Source organism: Globicephala melas, chromosome 7 (genome assembly GCF_963455315.2).
Source record: "Globicephala melas chromosome 7, mGloMel1.2, whole genome shotgun sequence".
In the NCBI taxonomy this organism is placed as follows: domain Eukaryota; kingdom Metazoa; phylum Chordata; class Mammalia; order Artiodactyla; family Delphinidae; genus Globicephala; species Globicephala melas.
In genome coordinates this window covers 57,809,568-57,830,824 of record NC_083320.1, presented here as the reverse complement: position 1 = coordinate 57,830,824, position 21,257 = coordinate 57,809,568, and the positions used below count along the sequence as shown (strand labels likewise).

At 39.2% G+C, this 21,257-nt stretch overlaps 1 protein-coding gene across 4 annotated transcripts in view; it reads right to left on the bottom strand.

Annotated features, from left to right (window-relative positions):
- CHN1 (chimerin 1) overlaps positions 1–21,257 on the bottom strand; it is a 175,455-nt gene that overhangs the window by 9,752 nt on the left and 144,446 nt on the right. For all 4 annotated transcript variants that reach the window (XM_030851505.3, XM_060302231.1, XM_030851520.2 and 1 more), the window contains 3 exons: positions 12,969–13,053; positions 3,303–3,476; positions 2,504–2,581 (listed from right to left, as the gene is read on the bottom strand). In XM_030851505.3, coding sequence (XP_030707365.1) covers positions 2,504–2,581; positions 3,303–3,476; positions 12,969–13,053 — 337 coding nt within the window. The remainder of the gene's footprint in view (positions 1–2,503; positions 2,582–3,302; positions 3,477–12,968; positions 13,054–21,257) is intronic.

Below are 21,257 nucleotides of genomic sequence, written 5' to 3'. Positions count from 1 at the left end.
GTGCCCCATCTTCTTTATCCATTCATATGTCGATGGACACTTAGGTTGCTTCCATGTCCTGGCTATTGTAAACAGAGCTGCAATGACATTGTGGTGCATGACTCTTTTTGAATTATGGTTTTCTCAGGGTATATGCCCAGAAGTGGGATTACTGGGTCGTATGGTAGTTCTGTTTTTAGTTTTTTAAGGAAACTCCATACTGTTCTCCATAGTGGCTGTATCAATATACACTACCAAATGTAAAATAGATAGCTAGTGGGAAGCAGATGCACAGCACAGGGAGATCAGCTTGGTGCTTTGTGACCACCTAGAGGGATGGGATAGGGAGGGTGGGAGGGAGACGCAAGAGGGAGGGGAGGGCTTCCCTGGTGGCACAGTGGTTGAGAGTCCGCCTGCCGATGCAGGGGACACGGGTTCGTGCCCCGGTCTGGGAAGATCCCACATGCCACGGAGCGGCTGGGCCCGTGAGCCATGGCCGCTGAGCCTGTGCGTCCGGAGCCTGTGCTCCGCAACAGGAGAGGCCACAACAGTGAGAGGCCCGCATACCGCAAAAAAAATAAATAAATAAAAGAGGGAGGGGATATGGGGATATATGTATATGTATAGCTGGTTCACTTTGTTATACAGCAGAAACTAACACACCATTGTAAAACAATTATACTCCAATAAAGATGTTAAAAACAAACAAACATGTATTCAAAAAAAAAAAAAAAAAGCAACTTCTTTCCTACACAGCTGTTAGAATGGCTAGAATCCAGAACATTGATAACGCCAAATGCTGGCAAGGATGTGGAGCCCCAGGAACTCTCTTTGGTTGCTGGTGGGAATGCAAAGTAGAACTGCCACTTCGGAAGACAGACAGGTTCTTGCAAAGCTAAACAAATGCTTACCATATAATCCAGAAATCACACTCCTTGGTATTTACCCGAAGGAGCTGAAAACTTTTGTCCACACAAAAACCTGCACACAAATGTTTACAGCAGCTTTATTCATAATTGCCAAAAAAATGGAAGCAAGATGGTCTTTCAATTAGTGAACAGAGAAACTGTGGTACATCCAGACAAAGGAATATTATTCAGTGATAAAAACAAATGAGCTCTCAAGCCATGAAAAGACACGGAGGAACTTTAAATACGTGTTGCCAAGTAAAAGAAGCTGGCCTGAAAAAATTACATACTGTATGATTCCAACTATATGATATTATGGAAACGGCAAAGCTATGGAGTCAGTAAAAAGATCAGTGGTTGCCAGGAGTTCAGGGGAGGAAGGGAAAGAACAGGTAGAACGTAGAGATTTTTATGGTAGTGAAAGTTCTGTATGACACTGTGATGGTGGATACATGATGTTATGCATTTGCCAAAAACCACAGAACTGTACAACATAAAAAGTGAACTTTAATGTAAACTATTGACTTTAGTCAATAATAAGGTGTCAATGTTGGCTCATCAATTATAACAGATGTAACTGTATGAATGAGAGATGTTAACAGAGGAAACTATGGGCAGGGGCAGGAGAGGAGGGATTATATGGAAAATCTCCCATGGCCAGTGGCTGGGAATGGACATGCTCAGTTGCTACCTTTCAGAGAAAAAGAAATGCCTAACATTCAATCTGGCATAGATTCAGGGTTGTTCCTGATGCCATTACTTCATGTCATTTTCTTCAATCTTATCAAATATGTGGGCTGACCTAGATTTCCTCCTACTGGGTTGGTAATAATATCTCATTTATTTTGTCTTCTGTCTCTGTCTGCTGTAAGAAGTCTGTGATGGGAGGGGAGTGTAATGGAACTAGAAATTTGTACTTGCAAAGGAAAGAGGCTCTTTACAATCACAACTCCTATTCTGTTTCACTTCCTGTATTCAAGTTTACAGTTCCTTGGTACCACCTACTCCAGTGCTCAAAACAAAGACAAATTGGAGAACCATGGCAACAAACCTTAATTTAAACGTTAGTTAAAAGAAAAGAAGTCCCATTGAGCTCTTCTTTGGCTGGGTCCTTCCTCCCACAGTGGGAGGTCTGATGCCAGAAGGTCCCCAGTTCCTCTCAGATTCCTGCCCTGACATGAGCTCAGACTTTGATAACGAGATGCCGGGGAGGCATGCAAGGCAGGCAGAGTTAGGTGGGCCACCGCAAACCCGGAAAATCTGAGATCTGCAATGACTTAGATTCCCTCCCCTACATCCACCTCCACTGTTTTCTCCATGGTTCTTGGTAAATTTAACTGCTACGTATACATTTTGGTGAACGTGGACCAGGCTTGGATACTCAAATGTTGGTAATACAGTTAAATTTTATGCTTATTTCTCACCCTGAAATTTAACAGTTTAATACTTACAACTAATACAAAAAATAATAAAAATTATAAGCTAAGTCTTTTCATTTGGCATAATAATCATTAATGATTTAGAAAAATAATGGAAAGAATAACATAAGAAATTGTGCCTTTTTTGGCAGAGAATTATTGTCTGTCCTAAGTTAATGAACCTGCTGGAAAACACACCTCTGTCAAAAGCCATCTTGACATCTTCAATTAGGTCACTAAATCCTGAGACTCGGTACAGTCCTTCAGAATTAAGACCTGTAGAAATAAAGCAGGGAAGCTAATTAGTTTCTTTGGGATTATGCCTTTTCTTCAAATTTTAACTTCTCATACTTTAGGCTGGAGAAGTAATGTGTCAGGAAGAATGATGAAATATACATGTTTAGAAACCTCTTCGCACTTTTCTCCTAAAATAAAACCATTTCACTCACAGTTCTTTAATTCTGACCTACTGTGACTTGAATATCTGTAATTTGGCTCATCATTTTGTCTAACTAGATCAAATACCTTAGGTCTTAAGGGAAATTATTTCATCACCCCCTTTACACCATAAATTCTTTTACATAATGGAAGACTAAGATAAACTATATTAATAGGCATATAGCAGTTTTTCCCAAGTGGCAAAGAATAATTAGGGTGCATGCAGTTCTGGTTTTTGGTTTTTTGGCCTAGGATAGTTTTAAACAGAGCATTTATACCTTTGCTTTTTGGACCTAAGAAAAAATATAAAAACTGAGAAATGAATTGGTACCTACATATCAACTTTTACAGACAGGAAGCATCAACCATAAATATATTTTAAGCATATTTCTTATAACTGGTTAAATGTACCTTGAAATCATGCTGGTTAATTATCTGTTAACTGATTTCAGACTTTCAGATCATTTGTTATCTGAAATAATTCCCCCTAAACTTGCAGAAGAAAACTTGGTTGTGCAGTGAGTTACGACTGCTCTGAACCTTGCTGGAAACGCCTCACCTCGAGATTCAATCTCCCTGATGCACATGTCCACCACCATGGGCCGCTTAGTGATGTGGGCTTTCACGAGTGTTGTCAGGTCACAACTGTACACCTTCTTGACATGTTTCAAGTCTGGCTTGCAGTCATTTGGGACCATCTTGGAACACTGCTTATGAACATTCAATCCACAATCTAAAGAATAAAGAAAGGAAAAATTCATTATTATTTTCAGAATTTTGAGCATTCTGGAGGTTTATTTTGGCCAGACACTCCAACTTGAATTAGGTTTAAAAGGGGACTAGCTTCCAGCCTGCAGAGTGGGGGAAACATTCTTCTCATTCTTTAGGAAAATTCTGATTTTAAGTTAGAAGACTAGAATTCTAGCTCATGTTCCGTCATTTACTTGCTGTATGGTCTCAGGAGAATACCAACCCAGGCCAAACAAAATTAGTTAAGTGTTCAATTAAATGTCTACAAAATGTAACATTACACCAACTAGCCAACTAAAAATTTAAAGTTCCATTTCTTTAAAGTTATATAAAAAATTATATTCAATGTGGATATAACTGCATTTTAATAAATCTGATATGAGGTGGAATTGAACCTCCAAAGTAAGAGTATCCCAGGGCCCTCTTAAGTTGATGCTGCTCATATGTGTATCTACTCCTAACTCTTTATATATATGTGTAAGATAATGAATATAGAATACATCTAGTAGCTAAAAATAGCCACAGTTATTATTTGTTACTACTATTATCAACAGCTTACTAATGCCAAGCACTATTCCAAGTGCTTTACATTATTTACAGAAAACTCTATAAACCAGGTACTTTTATTCTTCTCTTTCATAAACCTGATGAAACCAAGCACGTACGTGTTAAGTAACTTACCCATGGCATTTAGTACATTTGAGCTGAAATTCAAGGCTACAAAGATTGTAGAGTCCACGATTTTAACACCTATACCATATTGCCTCTACTGAAGTTGTTCCTTTGCTTTGCCATTTTATTGGGTTATAGCTTCTAAGATGCCAGAGCCCAAATATTTTCTAGTTAATATTTTGAGGTATTTTATTTTCAACAAGAAGAACACAATGGCATTTTAGAAGAAATAGAGAGGGATACAAATATTTTGCTAAATTGGACCTAAGAGACATGGACCATCCCTGAATCATTTAACTAAAAATAAATGTCACCTTTATGTCTGTTTAAAATATTACCCGTTTGTTTTTAAGTTCATGAAAACTTGATGCTGACCTCCCATAAATCCAATCCAACTGAGGTACACACAATTTATAGCCAGGTCTTAATGGATTTGAAAACCATACAGTCCCACGACCACTGTCTGTGGTCCTTGGGCAAGCTTCAGTTTTGCTTGCTGTTTGGGCAGAAACAGGAGCATAACACTTACCTCACAGAATTGTTATGAGAATTAATAAGCCAATGCATTCGAGGTGATTTGCATATTATAAAATGTTAGACAAATACCGATGATCATCATCATTATGATGACTTTTGGTAAAGCTGAAATCTAGTTATATATATGGCAGTAACAGTTAACAAAGACAAGGAAAATTAGCCACAACTTATAAATAGAATTGTTCTTTCATTAAATATGTAGATATTACCAACTTGAAAAAAGAACTTAAGGCTTGTGGTGACACTAAGGGAAGAAGTCATGTGTACTGAGCACCTCCCATGTGCAAAAACAGGCTAGGTGTCGAGGGAAGCTGAGTCTTTGAACATGTGTGTGTAAGTGAACAGCACTGGCGATGGCACAGCCCATGCTAATAGTGTCCAAACATCGTCATCACTAAAGAAGAACAGGTGCTTCTTTGAATACGTAAAGGCTGCCAGGGCAAGGAGCTGAATCTGTACCATCTGAACAAATGACCCAACACTGTTCTGTGTAGTTAAATGATGTCCAAATGAATACATAACCTGAACCCCAAATTCCTCTTTATTCTATATTAGATATAAATAAGATTTCTGATTCAATCATAAGGGAACTCAATGGCAATGGCCACTTAAAGGACCTCATTTCCCCTGAAATTTTAATGTTTTGTATAACTTCCGTAATTTAGAGTTAGATCTAGAATCTATTAGCTGTGTGATTTTGAGGGGGTTACTTAAACTTTCTGTGCCTCAGTTATATAAAATGGGAATAATAATAGTATTTATCCATTAATATTAGATCTATTATTAGGTTCTATTATTATGTTAATGTGAGGCTTTCATATTAATACACGTAAAATGCTTACACATAGTAAATTGTAATTGTTTACCATGACTCTGTTATTATTTAGAAGAATGAAACATTTTGAGAGGCCTTTCCTAGGTAGTGCCCCAGGGTTCACTGTAAGGCATTGTCATAATCAGCTTAAGGTCAGGAGCTAAGCTGACTTCTAGGCCAATTCTGTGTTCGTCAGATGTGAATGCCAGGTCCTGAAAAGGACTTGGATGCTGGGGTTATAGCTGCTTCCTCATCTACACTGTTCTTTATACACTTCATTTACATAAACATACCTCCAAAGAGGTACATCATTTTTCTCTGACTGCTTTCACCAAATCTGGGGAGTCTTCAGCCACCAGTTTTTCAAATATCTTCCACCCTCTCACTCTTTATCCTCTTCCGGGACTCCAACAACACAAATGCTAAATCTTCTGTTCTACAGGTCTCTGAAGCTCAGTTCACTTTTAAAAATCTATTTTTGCTCTCATTTGAATTGGATAATATCTACTGATCTATCTTCAGCTTCACAGATTCCTTCCTCTGACATATTGTATCTACCATTGAGCCCATCCCGTGGGTTTATTTGTTAATAAAATTTTCAGTTCTAAAATTTACATTTAGTTCTTTCTTATATCTTTATTTCTTTTCTGATATTTCCTATTTTTTCATTTGTTTCAAGAGTGTTTCTAATTGCTTCTTGGAACGTTTTTATGATAGCTGCTTTCCTTGTCTGATAATTCCAACATCTCTGTCATCTCAATATTGGCGACTGTTGATTATCTTTTTTCATCTGAGTTGAGATTTTCCTGGTACTTGGTATGAAATGTAATTTTGAACTGCATCCTGGATATTTTGAGTGTTATAAGACTCTGGTTCCTACTGAAATTTTCAACTTTAGCAGGTAGTTAACCTGTTTAGATTTAGAATGCAAATCCTGGCATACTTTCATAGGCTGTGTTTCAAATGTCAAACTAGGTAACAAAGCCTTCGTAATGCTACTGCAGTGCTATTTTGCCTACCAAACATGTATCTTATGGCAGGACTCTACCCTACATTCTGGGGAGGGAAGAGGGCCATGTCCTAGTTATTATTGCAGGGTAGGGATGGAAGTCACAAACCTGGTCGGGGAGGAGTGCTGTGCTGCATGGAACTGCAGGGTGGGCACGGAAGAGAGTTCCGATCATGGTCTCAGCTGCCTCATTACTGCAGGTCAGGGATGAAGACAGGGCTCTCTGCCCGTAGACTTGGGCTGAGTGGGTGCTGCTTCTACTATAGGCGGGGGCGGGGAATGAAAGTCAGGGTTCCACCCACAGTCTCAGCCAGGGAGGGGTTCCACTTTCTTCCTGCAAGATGGTGATGGAAGACAGGGCTCTACTCACAGACTCACAGGAGAGAAGTGCAACCTTGTTACTGCAGAGTGGGATGGAAAATAGGGTTCTACCCACAGCCTTCTGCTGCAGCATCCAGCAGAAGTCCGTGGGTAGGGGTAGCAATGTGGCTTTATCATGGTGTTCACCTGGAGAATGGTAGATACGGCTAAAAGACTTCTGTCCGGCTTGGGTGCCCTTTTCCCAGGGCTTTGGCTAGGAAGAGCCAGCTTTTCTTGGGATTTGTCTGTACCTATTGGCATTTATGGGTTGTGGGTATCTTTAATGCTCAGGCTGGGATACACAGGAGTTTCAAAAAACCCCAAAATCCAAAATACCACCAGGCAACTCGCTTCTGGGTTCCTTGAGTCCTGAGGTCCCTAACCAGCCTTCCTTCTTTTACCCAACTTTCAGTCTTTTGATAATTGATGTATATATTCTGCCCAGGGTCTTTTGTTATCATTATTGTGAGGAATAAAACGTATTTATTCAACTTGTCTAGAACTGGAAGAACTCTTACATAATATTTTAAAAGTATAAAAGTCAGCAGAGCTTCATTATCTAAAAATAATGTTGATGTGCCTCATATTCTGTGTACACGGAAGTCACAGGTCCAGCTGGAAATGGCTGTTAGTAACAACCTACCCCAGTGTCTTCTTTTCACAAAGACAACGAAGCTCAGAGAGGCTAAATGACTTGTTCAAGTTGCTCAGCCAGAAACTGGTAGAACTGAGATTTCAACCTTGGCTTCCTAATTCCCAGCCCGTGCTCGTCCCACTGAGTGATATATATACCACTTTTCACCAGCAGTACACCATGTACGCTGAGTTATTGTTTTCAGGGTTGAAGATGAACTTGCTATTTTCAACCTCTTATTCAATAATGTATGTTGTACCTATTATTTGTTGTATATACTTGAGTTTAAAAGGCTCTGCTGTATTTTACTGTTACAGAAATCTATATGTGATTTGGCAAGCACTTTTAAAAAGCAGCGATAAAACCTACCCATTATATTCTTGTTTTGTCACATTCTTTCCTAAGTAAGTGGAAATCCACTAGAAGGTAAAACAGTAAAATTTAGATGCATCCACAGAATATCAAAACATCTGAATGGCACTAATGGTCTGATACTAATATTAATGTTTTTCCTTTGAACGTTTGCAGTTCTCTCCCATTTTACACATCAGCAAATGCCTAATTTATTTGTGACTCAGTGAAAACTGGATAAAGAGATGACTGAGCTCAGATTTAGGTATTTAACAAGAAGGGAAATGTTTCCTAAACTGATATTCTTTCTTACATTTGGATAAGATTAAACTATGGGACAATATATTATGCTCAATTTTAGAAATAAATTTCAAAGGCCAAACTTTTTGGCAGAATCGGATATGAAGTCCTTCAAAAGACCAAAGGATAGGGTAAAGGCATTAAAATGAAGTATCGTTATACCCTTAAGTTCACAGTGCAATATACCAGCTCTGCGCTTGCTCTGAAAATTGCTGCTTCAGGGACTAGCAATATATCAATATTTCAGGTTGCCATTAAGACTTTATTTGGTTTTCATACTTATTTATTAAAGTCATATAACTCCTATAGAGTTCAGTTTCTCCCAGGGAAGCTCTACAGTATAAGTGAAAAAAAAAAGTCCATAAAAGGTTATCTCATTTGTTGCATCTCTTGGTTTGGTGGGTTATTTTTATGTTACAATTAAATCACATTGCCCCCTCCCAATTCTTCCAAGTTAATAAGCACAGAATAAACACATGAAAGGAGGAATGAGAAATTCAAATCGTATTTCATTCTGTCCTTATTAATCAAGTATTTCTATTAGAATACTAACTTGAGGTTACTTTCAGATTTTCTGGGCTTGATTTCTCTAAAAAACATGCATGCTTTATATCTAAAAAGCACAGAAACCTATTTTTTGAAATAAATAGCTGATATTATTTATATTCTATTGATAGGATTAAGGGGTAATGTTAATGTGTGTTTTGAAAGGAAAGGTAATCATTCATTCTTTTCTATGAGTGTTCCTATTTTAAATTAATTGCAAATAGAAGTTTTATTTTAAAACATGTCTCTTAGCTGTCCCTACCTCCACCTCCACGCCCACCCAGGAAAAGTGGGACTAGCCCATTTCTAACATGCATCAGAAGTCATTATTTTCAGAAGCAAAATTAAGAAGAATACTTTGTTCTTTGAGATATTTATGAAAACATTGCTTTCAATTAAAAGGAGCTACATGAAAGTCGTAAGCAAGTCTAACCAATTTCTCATTGGGTTACAAGGACAAACATAACTTTTTAGGTACAATCAAAGCAGTAATTAAAATCGAAGACATTACTTCCCCTTCTCCAACCTAAAAGTTAAGTGCTTGTATACGCAAAGCAATAAATACATTTTATTATTAGGAAAAAAACTGCTGCCATTTCCTTTTGGGGGCCGGCAGCAATGATAATGATACACTGGAAAAATGAAGTCACTTTCATAAATAACCAACACTAAGTTGATGTGTCTGATTTACAATTACTATCCGGCTTAACTTCTTAGAATATTTTGGGAAGGCTAAAATGAAAACAATTCAGGAATGCTGGTGGAATAATGGTCTTTTTCATGAGAGAGATGTTTGGTGATCTTATAATAGATTACTTTAGCCTATAAGCTTAAATTTCATAAAGAAAGGAAAAATGGTCTGGGAAAATTATTCCATCTGAACGACAATGATCCTTTGCACTTAACTTTTGAAGGCCACTTACTTTGCTCGTAAAGGAGCACCACTCCCAAGCTGCAGTTAGATGGTCTCTTGCAACATCATTTTACTCACTTTAAAGAAGCCTAACGTAAGGGAGACTGTGGTAGGTGAGACGTTTAATGCCGACTGTGGAACCTCATGTTGTGGAGTTTTGGGAAGATCATGTCTGCAATGACTGCATCCCCATGACTGTCTCTGCTGCTCCCTCAGTTGTCCTTGTCAGCAGTGGGTGTTGAGCAAGCCTAGAGCTTTCAGTACTGAAGGGACAGCTTGCTTGCTATTAGCTGGATTCAGTCTGATTCCTTCAGCTACTCTGCCACCAGCCTGGTGATTGGAACATCACCCAACACTTCGCATAATGTTAAAAAAAAAAAAAAAAAAAAAGAGGGGGGTGGTGGGATACAAAACTGCTGCTTTTGGCAAACATTCCTTTAAAAATTCCTGACAACCTCTCTTCTGCCTTGGTGGATTTTGAAAAAAGAAACCAGAACAAAGCAAGCTGTCTTAGGGATCAAAAGCAGATAAATACATCTCTTTTCTGATAGGCAGTGTTACTTCCATTTTTCTTTGGAAGTAAAAGCTTTAATGCTTAGTGGCTAATGTATTAGTCTCCTGTTGCCACTGTAACAAATAACCGTAAACTCAGTGGTTTAAAACAACATGAGTGTGTCATCTAACAGTTCTGGAGGTCAGAAGCCCAAAATCAGTTTCACTGGACTGAAATCAAGGCCTTAGCAAGCCTAAGACCTCCTTCTGGAGGTTCCAGGGGAGAATCTTGTTTCTTGCCTTGCCTTTTCCAGCTTCCAGAGGCTGCCTGCATTCATTGGCTCATGGCCCCCTTCCCCCATCTTCAAAGCTAGCAGCATAGCATCTTTGCTCTTTTCTGTCCTCTGCTTCTGTTCTTATACCTTTTATCTGACTCAGCCTCTTTTGCCTCCCTCTTACAGGGACGCTTTGGTCGTGATTACACTGGGCCACTCTGACAGTCCACAGTAATCTCCCCGTCTCAACTTCATTAACTTAATCACAGACTCTCCTTTGCCATGAGAGGAAACAGTCACAGGTTCTAGGCATTAGGAAGTAGACATCTTTGGGGAGCCAACGTTCACCCTACCACAGTTAGTTCTCTCTCTCGAAGTTCTTAATTCTTTGCATTGTTTTATATAAAGTAGATGGCTCAAAGGTCAGGATGAGCCACTTCAGATGAAAGAATCCCACCGTCAATCTAAATGTAATTAGCTGTCATAGAAAACAGAAGTAATTCAAATCCTAACCTTCCGTATTTTAAAAAAATGGGTTGACTTCTTCTTATATTGCTCAGTAATCGGGTTCCAATCACATAGAATATAACGCTTTTGAAGACAAGATATAACATAAAATGAAAAGGCTTTTCTTTACATTGTTGACATTTACTCACAATAAAAAGTGGAGGCTATTCAAGTGGGTGGCTATGGGATGGGGTGAATCATTTTCTTTCTTCTTTTCCTTCACATTATCACTATCATAAACATTCCAAAACATTTCTTCTAAACATGATATGGGGTTGTAGCATATGGCCAAAGATTATTCACATGTGCTGTGCTAGTTCTCTGCTAATAGCTGACTCAGAATTTCCATGTAGATGGCCTTCAGTCTTTCAAAATGTAAACGATAAACATCATCACTCTAGTAAAAGAAAAGCTTTTGAATTAGTGACCGTCTTAAAATGTGTAAGAAACCGTTGCAGTCTCAGCTGGTCAAGGCTATGTCATAAAGGCAAACCAGGCTTATGAAGACGACCATTCTTCGTGCAGGTGATTTGTGCTTTGGAAAGGGTACTCCATTTGCCTTTGAAACACCACAACGATGTGGATGTTCTTAACTACACGACTATGTTCCGTTCAAAGGCTCAACCACAACCTTCCTCCAGTTCAAAGGCTCAACCACAACCTTCCTAGTGATGGGTCCTCATCCTGACTCTGGGTAACCACCAGCCAGAAAGACAATGTTGTCCTCATTTATTCTCTGGGCAGAGAACTGCAAATGGGGCTGTCAGCCCTCTAGGATGTTGGAGGAATAAGACTGGCTCTGAGCTGAGGCTCTCTTTGACGGACACCTCTGCACAGTTCAAAGTCAAGACGTGAGGAATTCTTCCCCCTCCTCATGGCAGCGAGGTCCCTGAATGGATCTAGCTAGTGATACATGCCTGGAACCTTATCATGCCTTAGTGGTGCTAAGGGAGTTATAACTGAAGGAAGGGCGACTTGGAACGCTCACATGCAACGCATACCACACCTTGCTATTCAAAGAAAAGGCAATTTAGAAATAAGAAAAATCAAACCCCAGAAGTTTCTGCACATAATGGACAACGAAAATATTCCATTAGGAATCATGCCACAAAAGAAATGTGGATTTTTACAGTGCTAAATTTGACAGAATTACTTCAGTTACCATTTTGAAATACTTTACTCTTCACATACATTTTTAGAGTTAAGCTTCAGGCAAAAAGACATGTAAGAAGGTATTTTTTAGTTTTACAATTTAAATAGCAGGAAGAAACTTCTATGACCTAACATTACACATCTGAAATTTAAATACTTATTTTTAAGCCTATACCAGAATTTAGAGCAGTTTGAATAAGTGGCCAGTACTCAGTATAGTTGTTCTATACAAATGAATTTCACATTATGCGAATAACTACTTATTTCATAAAGCATTTCAATAAATCCCTGAGTTGGTTATTTCTTTATGTGGAAACCTTCAAGTTTCTAAATTTAAATCTAAAATACTATGGTCATATTTTATAAAGAGGATATGGCATATTCAAGATTTTAAAATATCACAAACAAAATATTAGTGACTAAGTGGTTTTTCAGAATTTGGTAATCATCTTTTAAGATAAATTCACAGATTTTTAAAGCTTCAATTTGATTTCACAAAAGTTAGTAAGGACAATTCAGCTTAACAAGTTATCTTTAAAATTCAGTTTCTAAGGCAACAATCATAGGTCCCTGTACACTGCTTTAAAAAAATCATTCTTATAAATTTAGTTGCTGCAACATCAAAGGCAAGGCAAATATAACTGCCTTACTTTTATCTCCTTTTATCAGACTTTCTGAACAAGACAACTTCTCTCTTTTTAAAGGACCAGACTGCTGCCCATTAAGTACAAGAAGGTGAAGGGCAGATAAAATATCAATAGTCAAATTGGCTGCCTGAGAAATCCAGCCTGTTGCATGTCAAGAGCAAACGGGGGTCCAGCCCATTATATGTGCAGAATAGCAAAGCTCCTCATGAGTTACTCCTTGTAGTTTCATAACTTACACAATCAGGCGAAAAGGGAAGAGCTCTTACCTGCACATCTCACTCCCTGAGCAATGAGTCCCCACATGAAGTTGGCACAGTATTCACACCAGTGCGGCCCCCTGAATGTGTGGACCTGAAAAAGAGTAGTGACAAAGTGGCCCGAGGGGAGATTACAGATGAGGAGATTATTTCCCTTCCAAGCAGTCATACACAAGCCATAGTCAGTATCAAGAGGCACAATATGGTTACAGTTAGAAAAACCTTGGTTGAGTGGAACAGCCAAGCAGTTACAATTTCCTTCAGAGCTTGATTTCCTCTTTGTTTTAGAAATGGTGATAAATCAAACCAATATTCTGCTATTTACTTTTGAAAACCATTTCTACAGTGGAATTTTCCAACTGGTCCCCTCCAGCTGGAAGCAGTCTCATCTATGCGCTATACAAGTACGGGCATATTCTGAGCGCTGTGGCATGCATGGGGATGAGGAGTGATGTAGACAGAATCTGTCTATAAGGATTTTGTCAGATGATCCATCTCCTGTCCTCTGTGACCACAGTCAGGGCCACGGGTGGTGAAGGTGGTATTTAGTGGCTGGTTACAACAGAATCATCAAAAAGGGCTAATATCTGTTCAGAACCATTTGATACTATGTTAGCAAAAGAAAATGAATATATTTTAGAAACTGCAGAAGCTACAGTTGATCAGAAACCCTGTTTGAATACAGTAATTATTCACTCATCTTTCCAGCTCATAAAGGTTTTACTGCATTTGATTCTTTTATCCCTAAGAAAGGAACCTCCAAAGAAGAAGGATTCAAATGCCAAGATACCTATAGACTTTATGCATAGGAAAGAGAAGCCATTCTAGCTTAACCTAAATGAAAAAATATTGGTAGAATAGAGAAGCAATAAATCCAAACCCCAAACATTAAAGAATAAAAGAAAAAATATCTTGAATATTATCAGTAACACTTTAAGACTTCTGAGCAAATATTGGCTAAAAATGTACTCAAGAAATAAGTCAGGGCTTCCCTAGTGGCGCAGCGGTTGAGAGTCCGCCTGCCGATGCAGGGGACATGGGTTCGTGCCCCGGTCCGGGAAGATCCCACATGCTGCGGAGCGGCTGGGCCCACGAGCCATGGCCGCAGAGCCTGCGCGTCCGGAGCCTGTGCTCCGCAACGGGAGAGGCCACAACAGTGAGAGGCCCGCGTACCGCAAAAAAAAAAAAAAAAAAAAAAAAAAAGTCAAAAGAAAAGGGAGGGACAGGGAACAAGGAAGTTACTGATCTGTATCAAATTGCATTTGCTTGAGATAATTTCTTACATATATATGATTTCCTCCATCAGAAAACAGTAATACAAGAGAGTGAAAATCACAAAGTGTGACGATTTGATTTCAACATAAATATCTGCCAAAACAGCTTTGGCAAATAATGAAATTCACAGCTAAGACTATCATTGTTACTACTGTTCTATTTATATAAGTGATTTTTTGTTTGTTGGTTGGTTATCTATTTTATACACAGTAGTGTGTATATGTTAATCCCAGCCTCCTAATTTATCCCTCCCCCTTTCCCCTTTCCTCTTTGGTAAACATTCTGTTTTGGAAATAAGTTCATCTGTGTCTTTTCCTTCCTTTTAGATTCCACATATAAACGATATCATATGGTATTTGTGTTTCTCTGTCTGGCTTACTTCACTCAGTATGATAATCTCTAGGTTCATCCATGTTACTGCAAGTGGCATTATTTCATTCTTCTTTATGGCTTAGTAGTATTCCATCGTGTGTGTGTGTGTGTGTGTGTGTGTGTGTGTGTGTATGTGTATGTGTATGTCTTCTTTATCCATTCATCTGCTGATGGACATTTAGGTTGCTTCCATGTTTTGGCTATTGTAAATAGTGCTGCAATGAACTTTGGGGTTCTTGTATCTTTCCGAATTATGGTTTTCTTCAGATATACACCAAGGAGTGGGATTGCTGGATCATATGGTAGTTCTATTTTTAGATTTTTAGGGAACCACCATACTGTTCTCTATAGTGGCTGCACCAATTTACATTCCCACCAACAGTATAGGAGGGTTTCCTTTTCTCCACACCCTCTCCAGCATTTATTGTTTGTGGACTTTTTAAAGATGGCCATTCTGACCAGTGTGAGGTGATACCTCACTGTAGTTCTGATTTGCATTTCTCTACTAATTAGCAATGTTGAGCATCTTTTCATATGCCTTTTGGCTATCTGTATGTCTTCTTTGGAGAAATGTCTATTTAGGTCTTCTGCCCATTTTCTGATTGGATAGTTTGTTTGATATTGAGCTATACGAGCTGTTTGTATATTTTGTCGGTCACATAGTTGGCAAATATTTTCTCCCATTCTGTAGGTTGTCTTTTCATTTTGTTTATGGTTTCTTTGCTGTGCAAAAGCTTTTAAGTTTAATTAGGTCTTATTTGTATATTAGTAAGTGGTTTTTTATATATATATATATATATATATATATAAAAATAAATAAACGTACTTCAAACTTAAGAGGCTACTGAACATAAGACTTACCCTGAATGTAAGATACATATATTCCATTTAGAAAAACCATGCCAATTAATTTATGACATGCCACTGATTATAAGCTTAATCCCAATTTCAGAGATGTTAAAATGAAAAAAAAAGCATATAGTAGAATCAATGAAATATGGTATATCAGAATTCGAAATACTACTACTGGACAAAATATCCATATATGGTAGCAGTGAATAACCCAGGGTTCATTCCAAGCAGGTATGTGCTTGTGACTCTGATCACTGCCAAGTAAGCTCAAGTACAAAATGTTGTGTTGATTTTGAAAAGGCAGCCATAATCCCTTCTATGTCTTTTATGGAAAAGGGTCAGGAATGCAGATACAGTTGCTTCTGGATTGTTAATGATGTTCACAGCCTGTAAACTGAAAGCATTTCCTGGAGTTCCTGAAGCCGAGCTCAAGATCAACTTTCAGATAGTCTGTGATGTCTTTATTTTCTTCTGTGTTCCTCTGAGTGAATAAAACTGGATAAAGTATGTAATCTTGCTTTTAATCTGAGGCGAATGAGTGAAATAGATAGCACTGACTCATATTTTAAAAGTTATATAATCATGAAATAGCTAGAGAATTGTGAAGTTATTTTTAGGGGAAGTCTCAGGATAATCCAGTTTTACTTAACTTGGTAAGGTTAATAAATTGGATTAGAAGTGTGGAGGAAGTCTGGTTTTGTACCTGCCAGTTACTCATGATAAAGGGTGTTAAAGTTCTACTGGTATGTAAACCACTGAAACAGAGAAGGGCTCTTGGCAAACACAACTGGGTACTGAGATGTTGTGATAGAACCAATTCCCTTCCTCACCTTCACAAAGTAGTAATGAATGTGGCCTTTTGAAAACCTTGGGGCATTTCTTCATATTACATACGCTGAAGGAAGAGTTTCACTGCCTGAGCGGCCCAATGTTCTCTAATCAGAGGATCACACACGTATCTCAGAAAGTAAATCTTCAGGAAATTGTTCTTTATACATTTCCTTCTCGGACAGGTTTTTATAAAGGCATCTTGGGGGCTGGTTTTAGTGGTGGTGGTGTTTTTACTTTTGTTTTTTTAAACTGTTTCTAAGGCAGGTTATGTAGCTCTCCAGGAAATGGTTCTAGAAGTAGGCCTTGAAGCCCTGGAAGCTTACTAAACTTGTATTTGTATAACAGGATTTTACTGGATTCCCTTTTGAATTTTTGTATCTAAAATTTGTTATTTCTTAAATTTTGTTTGTTTTGTGACTTTCATGACGCTGGATTGTATTTGTAAAAATGGAGTATTGTAGTCTTTTTGTCTTTTTTATTCCCCTAGAGGTCATCAAAACAAACAGACATCACTTGTTAATTATTTTTATTCATTCATAAACAGTTATTAGGTGATGACATATACAAAGATTAAACCAAATATTGGCTCAAGGAATTCACCATAGGTTTCTCCTGTTAAATATAATGTGAAAAGCCTCTTCTGAAAGTGTCTGCAAAGTGTGAGGGTAGCTGGGGTGGGCACTGCTCGGGTATTATGTGTGAGCTGCAGCTTCCAGGATGAGCAGGGTCAGCCAGGTGAGCAGAACAGGCCTGAATGGGGGTAGGCGTGTTGGAGCGGGGTGCATTAGGTGACCCTAATGACCGGCGTGGCAGGAGTTGAGAGGCAGACAGGGCCTCTTCCACGCCTACAAATGTATACTTTGTTCAGTCAGCAATGCAGGGCCACTGAAGATTTTTAAGGAAAGTGACACAGTCGAGGGGACAAGGCTGGAGGAGGACAGACGAGGGTGCTACAGCAGTAGTCCAGTTAACAGATGACACGGATCTGAACTCAGAGTGTACTGATGGAGAACATGGGGCAGAATCAACAGCGCTTGGTGACTAACTGAATCGGAAGCAAAGGAGAGAGGAAGAACGAGGGCTAACTCTTAGGGGGAAGATGGCATTAACAGGGGGAAGAGAAGTAGCAGAACAGGTTTGGAAGTGAGGTGGGAGGGAAACAGTGGAAGAGATGGAAATGGCTGATTGAAGATTCCTGAGAAAGAGGAGGTAACCCATGGAGTAAGGTTCCTGAGGGCAACCAATGGAGATGGGAGCCAGGGCAGAGGGATTAGTTTTGAATAAAAGAAAACTCAACTCTTCCCCTTCCCTGTGTTGGCAGGGCCAAGGGTAAGGGGAAGAGGATGGCTGTGCAGTGCAGGAGTGGTGGGGGCCTGGAGGCAGAAGGCTAAGGGAGTTCATACCCAATGGTCTAGTTTCTGTGTGTTAGGAAGTAAGTTCAGTCATGGAGCCAATGAAGAGTTTAGAAAAAGTGGGGAATAGGAACTGGAACTGGCCAGAAATTCAGAGAAGGGCTGTTGGACTTGAAAGCAAGTTTCTTTCCTGGATGTCATTACAATCATACTATAACAGTGTCAAGTGCATTAAAGAAAAAGTGACAAATACTTTCTTTTAAAAAGGGTGATTGTGTTGTATTTGAGCTTTACCCAAATGTTTTATTTTATATGCAGTTTTACGTTATCAGTGATGTTTTTATCACATATTTTACCAATTCAGAAAAAGGTATCTTTAACAAGTCAGTTGCACAAATTGTACAACTTAGAATAGCTCTGCAGTTGTTCTCCTCTACTTAGCACGAAGGAAACAGGGCGCTGTTCCTGCACATGAGGCTCTAGGGCACTGACACCTGCAGATAATTCTGCTTCCTAGATGTGGTTGCATTTTGATTACCCGTCTCAGAATGATCAAATCAGAATGTAACAGGTATTCAAAACGCAACAATTAAAAGGTCAAAAGTTGCATCTTGGGGGTTCTTTCTGCTTAGGAGAATGCTAAGAAAGAGCTAGGGTGGGATCTGGTAGAAAGGAGGCCTGAGTGGTTCACAAGGAGTGCAGGAGCTTGGGCCAAGCCCTGGTTTATAAGACAGAGTGACCTGTGCCTGTGATTCCCTGCAGTTAGCAGACGCCCTTAGACATCTGCACAGGCCAACACCCAGGGAATCAAGGTTACTGACGTCTTCATAACAGAACACAACGAACACTCATTAGTGACATTTTCCATTTTTAGGGGATTTCAATTCTAAATTGCCCCAGATTTTTATGTTTTCATAAGTTTGTGTTTTAGTCTTCCTGCCTCTTCTTATTCTCCAAAGTTGTTGGCTCTTTTTCTTTCCTCCTAACCCTTCTCCCTTTTCCATCCACCAGTTCTTAGTTATGGACCAGGAAATCTGATAACTTTGCTAGCACTGGATATAAATCAAGAAAGTGTGTCATCTCTCTTCCTCTTGAAGGTGTTAAGAAACCAAACCAAACGAAACCCACCGAATTTCTGGTTCCTTGTCTGTGTTTCTTGTAGCTGAGGCTGAGGCACGGTGGTCTTGTGAGAAAGGAGGTGTTAGCACCTTGCTTTTTATTCTGTGACATTCTTTAGTCTCTAGTTACTGTTTCGTATAAGCAGAAGCCACCTCTGTTTCTGCTGTTTACTGTATGACCATAATGACATACATTGGCTTCATAAGGTGGGAAAATAACCAATTCCTTTATAAAGAGGACTGTTTCTTCCTTAGAGTTATTTAAACAAATCACTTGATCATTTTATAAAAAAGGGATTCCTCTGGGGGATGTTTTGGTATCAATCAGCATCATCATATAACAGTATCAGTGAGGTCAGAGATGGTCCTGAGAAAAGTAACCTCGTAAGTTGGCCACAAGTATGTTTCTTCTAGGCCACCTCCAAAGCTTTTGGTACATCTCGACAAATGAAAGTGACAGAGTACACGGCTTGAATTATACCTTCATGAACAAAGGGCATAGCAACTTGTTTTAAAGACCTCTTCTCTTTTGCAACTGGAGAAAGGACAACTTTATTACCATGGCATCTGAGATTGCTCTCACCTGTGAATACCTCCTGTCACATCAATCACCTTAAAACTGGAGATGAAAGACTGGATTAACTAATGGACCCAAAAGAGTCTGTTACAGGCAGGGCACTGGTCAGAAGCAGGCTGAAAAGGACAGACAGTGAGGGAGATGGGTGGGCTACTGAGAGGCCCACGTGGCACAGGCCAAGGGTCCTGTATCTCCGGTGTACTGACCTAGGTAAAAACTGAAGCCATGCTCACTGGGCCTACTGTTATACTGACCCAAACCCTGGCTTCTATAAGAAAACCAGCATGTCTGCTTCTCATGTTTCTGATGTTCACATCTCCAGTTTGAATGTCAGTAACAGAAACAACGGAAAAGAATTCCATGCTATTAGAAGAGAAAGAAAAATTCAGCACATCTTCATTATCCCTTCCAGGCCATAACACTACCTGCAGAAATAAGCATGAATGCAAACAGCCAAGCAGCATTCCTGCAAAGCCTGCTGCAAATGTAAACTCCGTTGGACGCAGTAAGAACGTTGGGGGAAATGAAATTGTGCTTGAAAGGTGGGAATGACATTTCAGCTGCTGCTCTTAATTTGGGAGGCCCTGATGAGTCAGTTCTCCAGCGTGGTATTGGGCAATGAAGGGAGAGAACAGATGATCCAAATCGAAACGAAAGGAACATAGGTAGGCAGGCAGCTGGGCAGGAAAGGCTTTCTCTCTCTCTCTCTCTTTTTTTTTCTTTTCCATTTTTATCTTTAGGGCAACCAGAATGTACTCTTTTAAGTAACCAATTTTAGCCTCACCAAGATGGCTTGATTTTGATCCAAAAGATTTGGAATTTAGAATTTGGGTCCTAATTTGACCTCTTCAGTTAAAGTATATGTTGATTTATACTACATAATGAGAAGAGAATGTAGAACATTGGCTATGATCATTAACAACAAATACATAAAATTGTATAGAGGTTCCCTACAGGAAAAAAAGGTAGGGAGGGGGAACTTAAAAATAGGAGTATCTTTAGTATCAAAGCAATACCTTCTTGCCTTGTTATTTAAACTATTAGTGGCCTTAACAGTCTTCAGGAAAAACCTATAACAAACAGTAAGGTTTGGGTACGGTTAAGCCAGCAGCACTGATATCACGCTGACTATGCCTCCCCCTCTTGTCCTGATGGAATGACATGAAAGGTGGTGCCCACGGCAGGAAAGGCAGAAGGAATCCCCGGAGCACTTGCTGAAACATGGCTTCGAGCAGTACTTGGGGCTGGTGAGTGCCTGGTATAGGAGGGGCACACCCTCTAGCCAGCGGCAGACAGAATCTAGGAGGTTCTTTGTGCCTGGGGGCACTGGACAGCTGGCAAAGGGGCGCAGGTGCTAATAACAGCTTCTACAACTGGCTGCTACACATGATTGTGCAGGGACTCTGTGAGGCACAGACTTCACCTCACAAGTAGTTAACACCATCAGAAGTATTACTGTGAAAAGCATGACAAATGATAGAAAACTCAGTGACCTAATGTTTCAAGAGTGAGAAAACTGTTCAAAATTGAGGGAGATAACTATAAAAGCCTGCTGGACATACCGTGGTCATACCACAAATAAGTGGTATCCCCTTAAATATGAGAAATAACTACAGGAAAAAGCCGATATAACATGGTCAGGCTATGACAACACTAGTCCTACTTTACTAGTACAGCAATTACTAGGACAACATTAATAGTTTAACTCTTCTTCCACATGAAAAACATAAAAATGGTTTTTATTAATTGGCATATTAAACAGTGCTTTCAACATGCACAGAAAAAATAATGAATTATTATCAATTCTACTCACACAGTCCATTCACCATAATCCTATACAGGGCCTTACTGACAAAGTTTAAATTTCTTTATGGCTTCCTTCATGATCTACATTTCCCTATCAACACTAGCCCAATGAAGG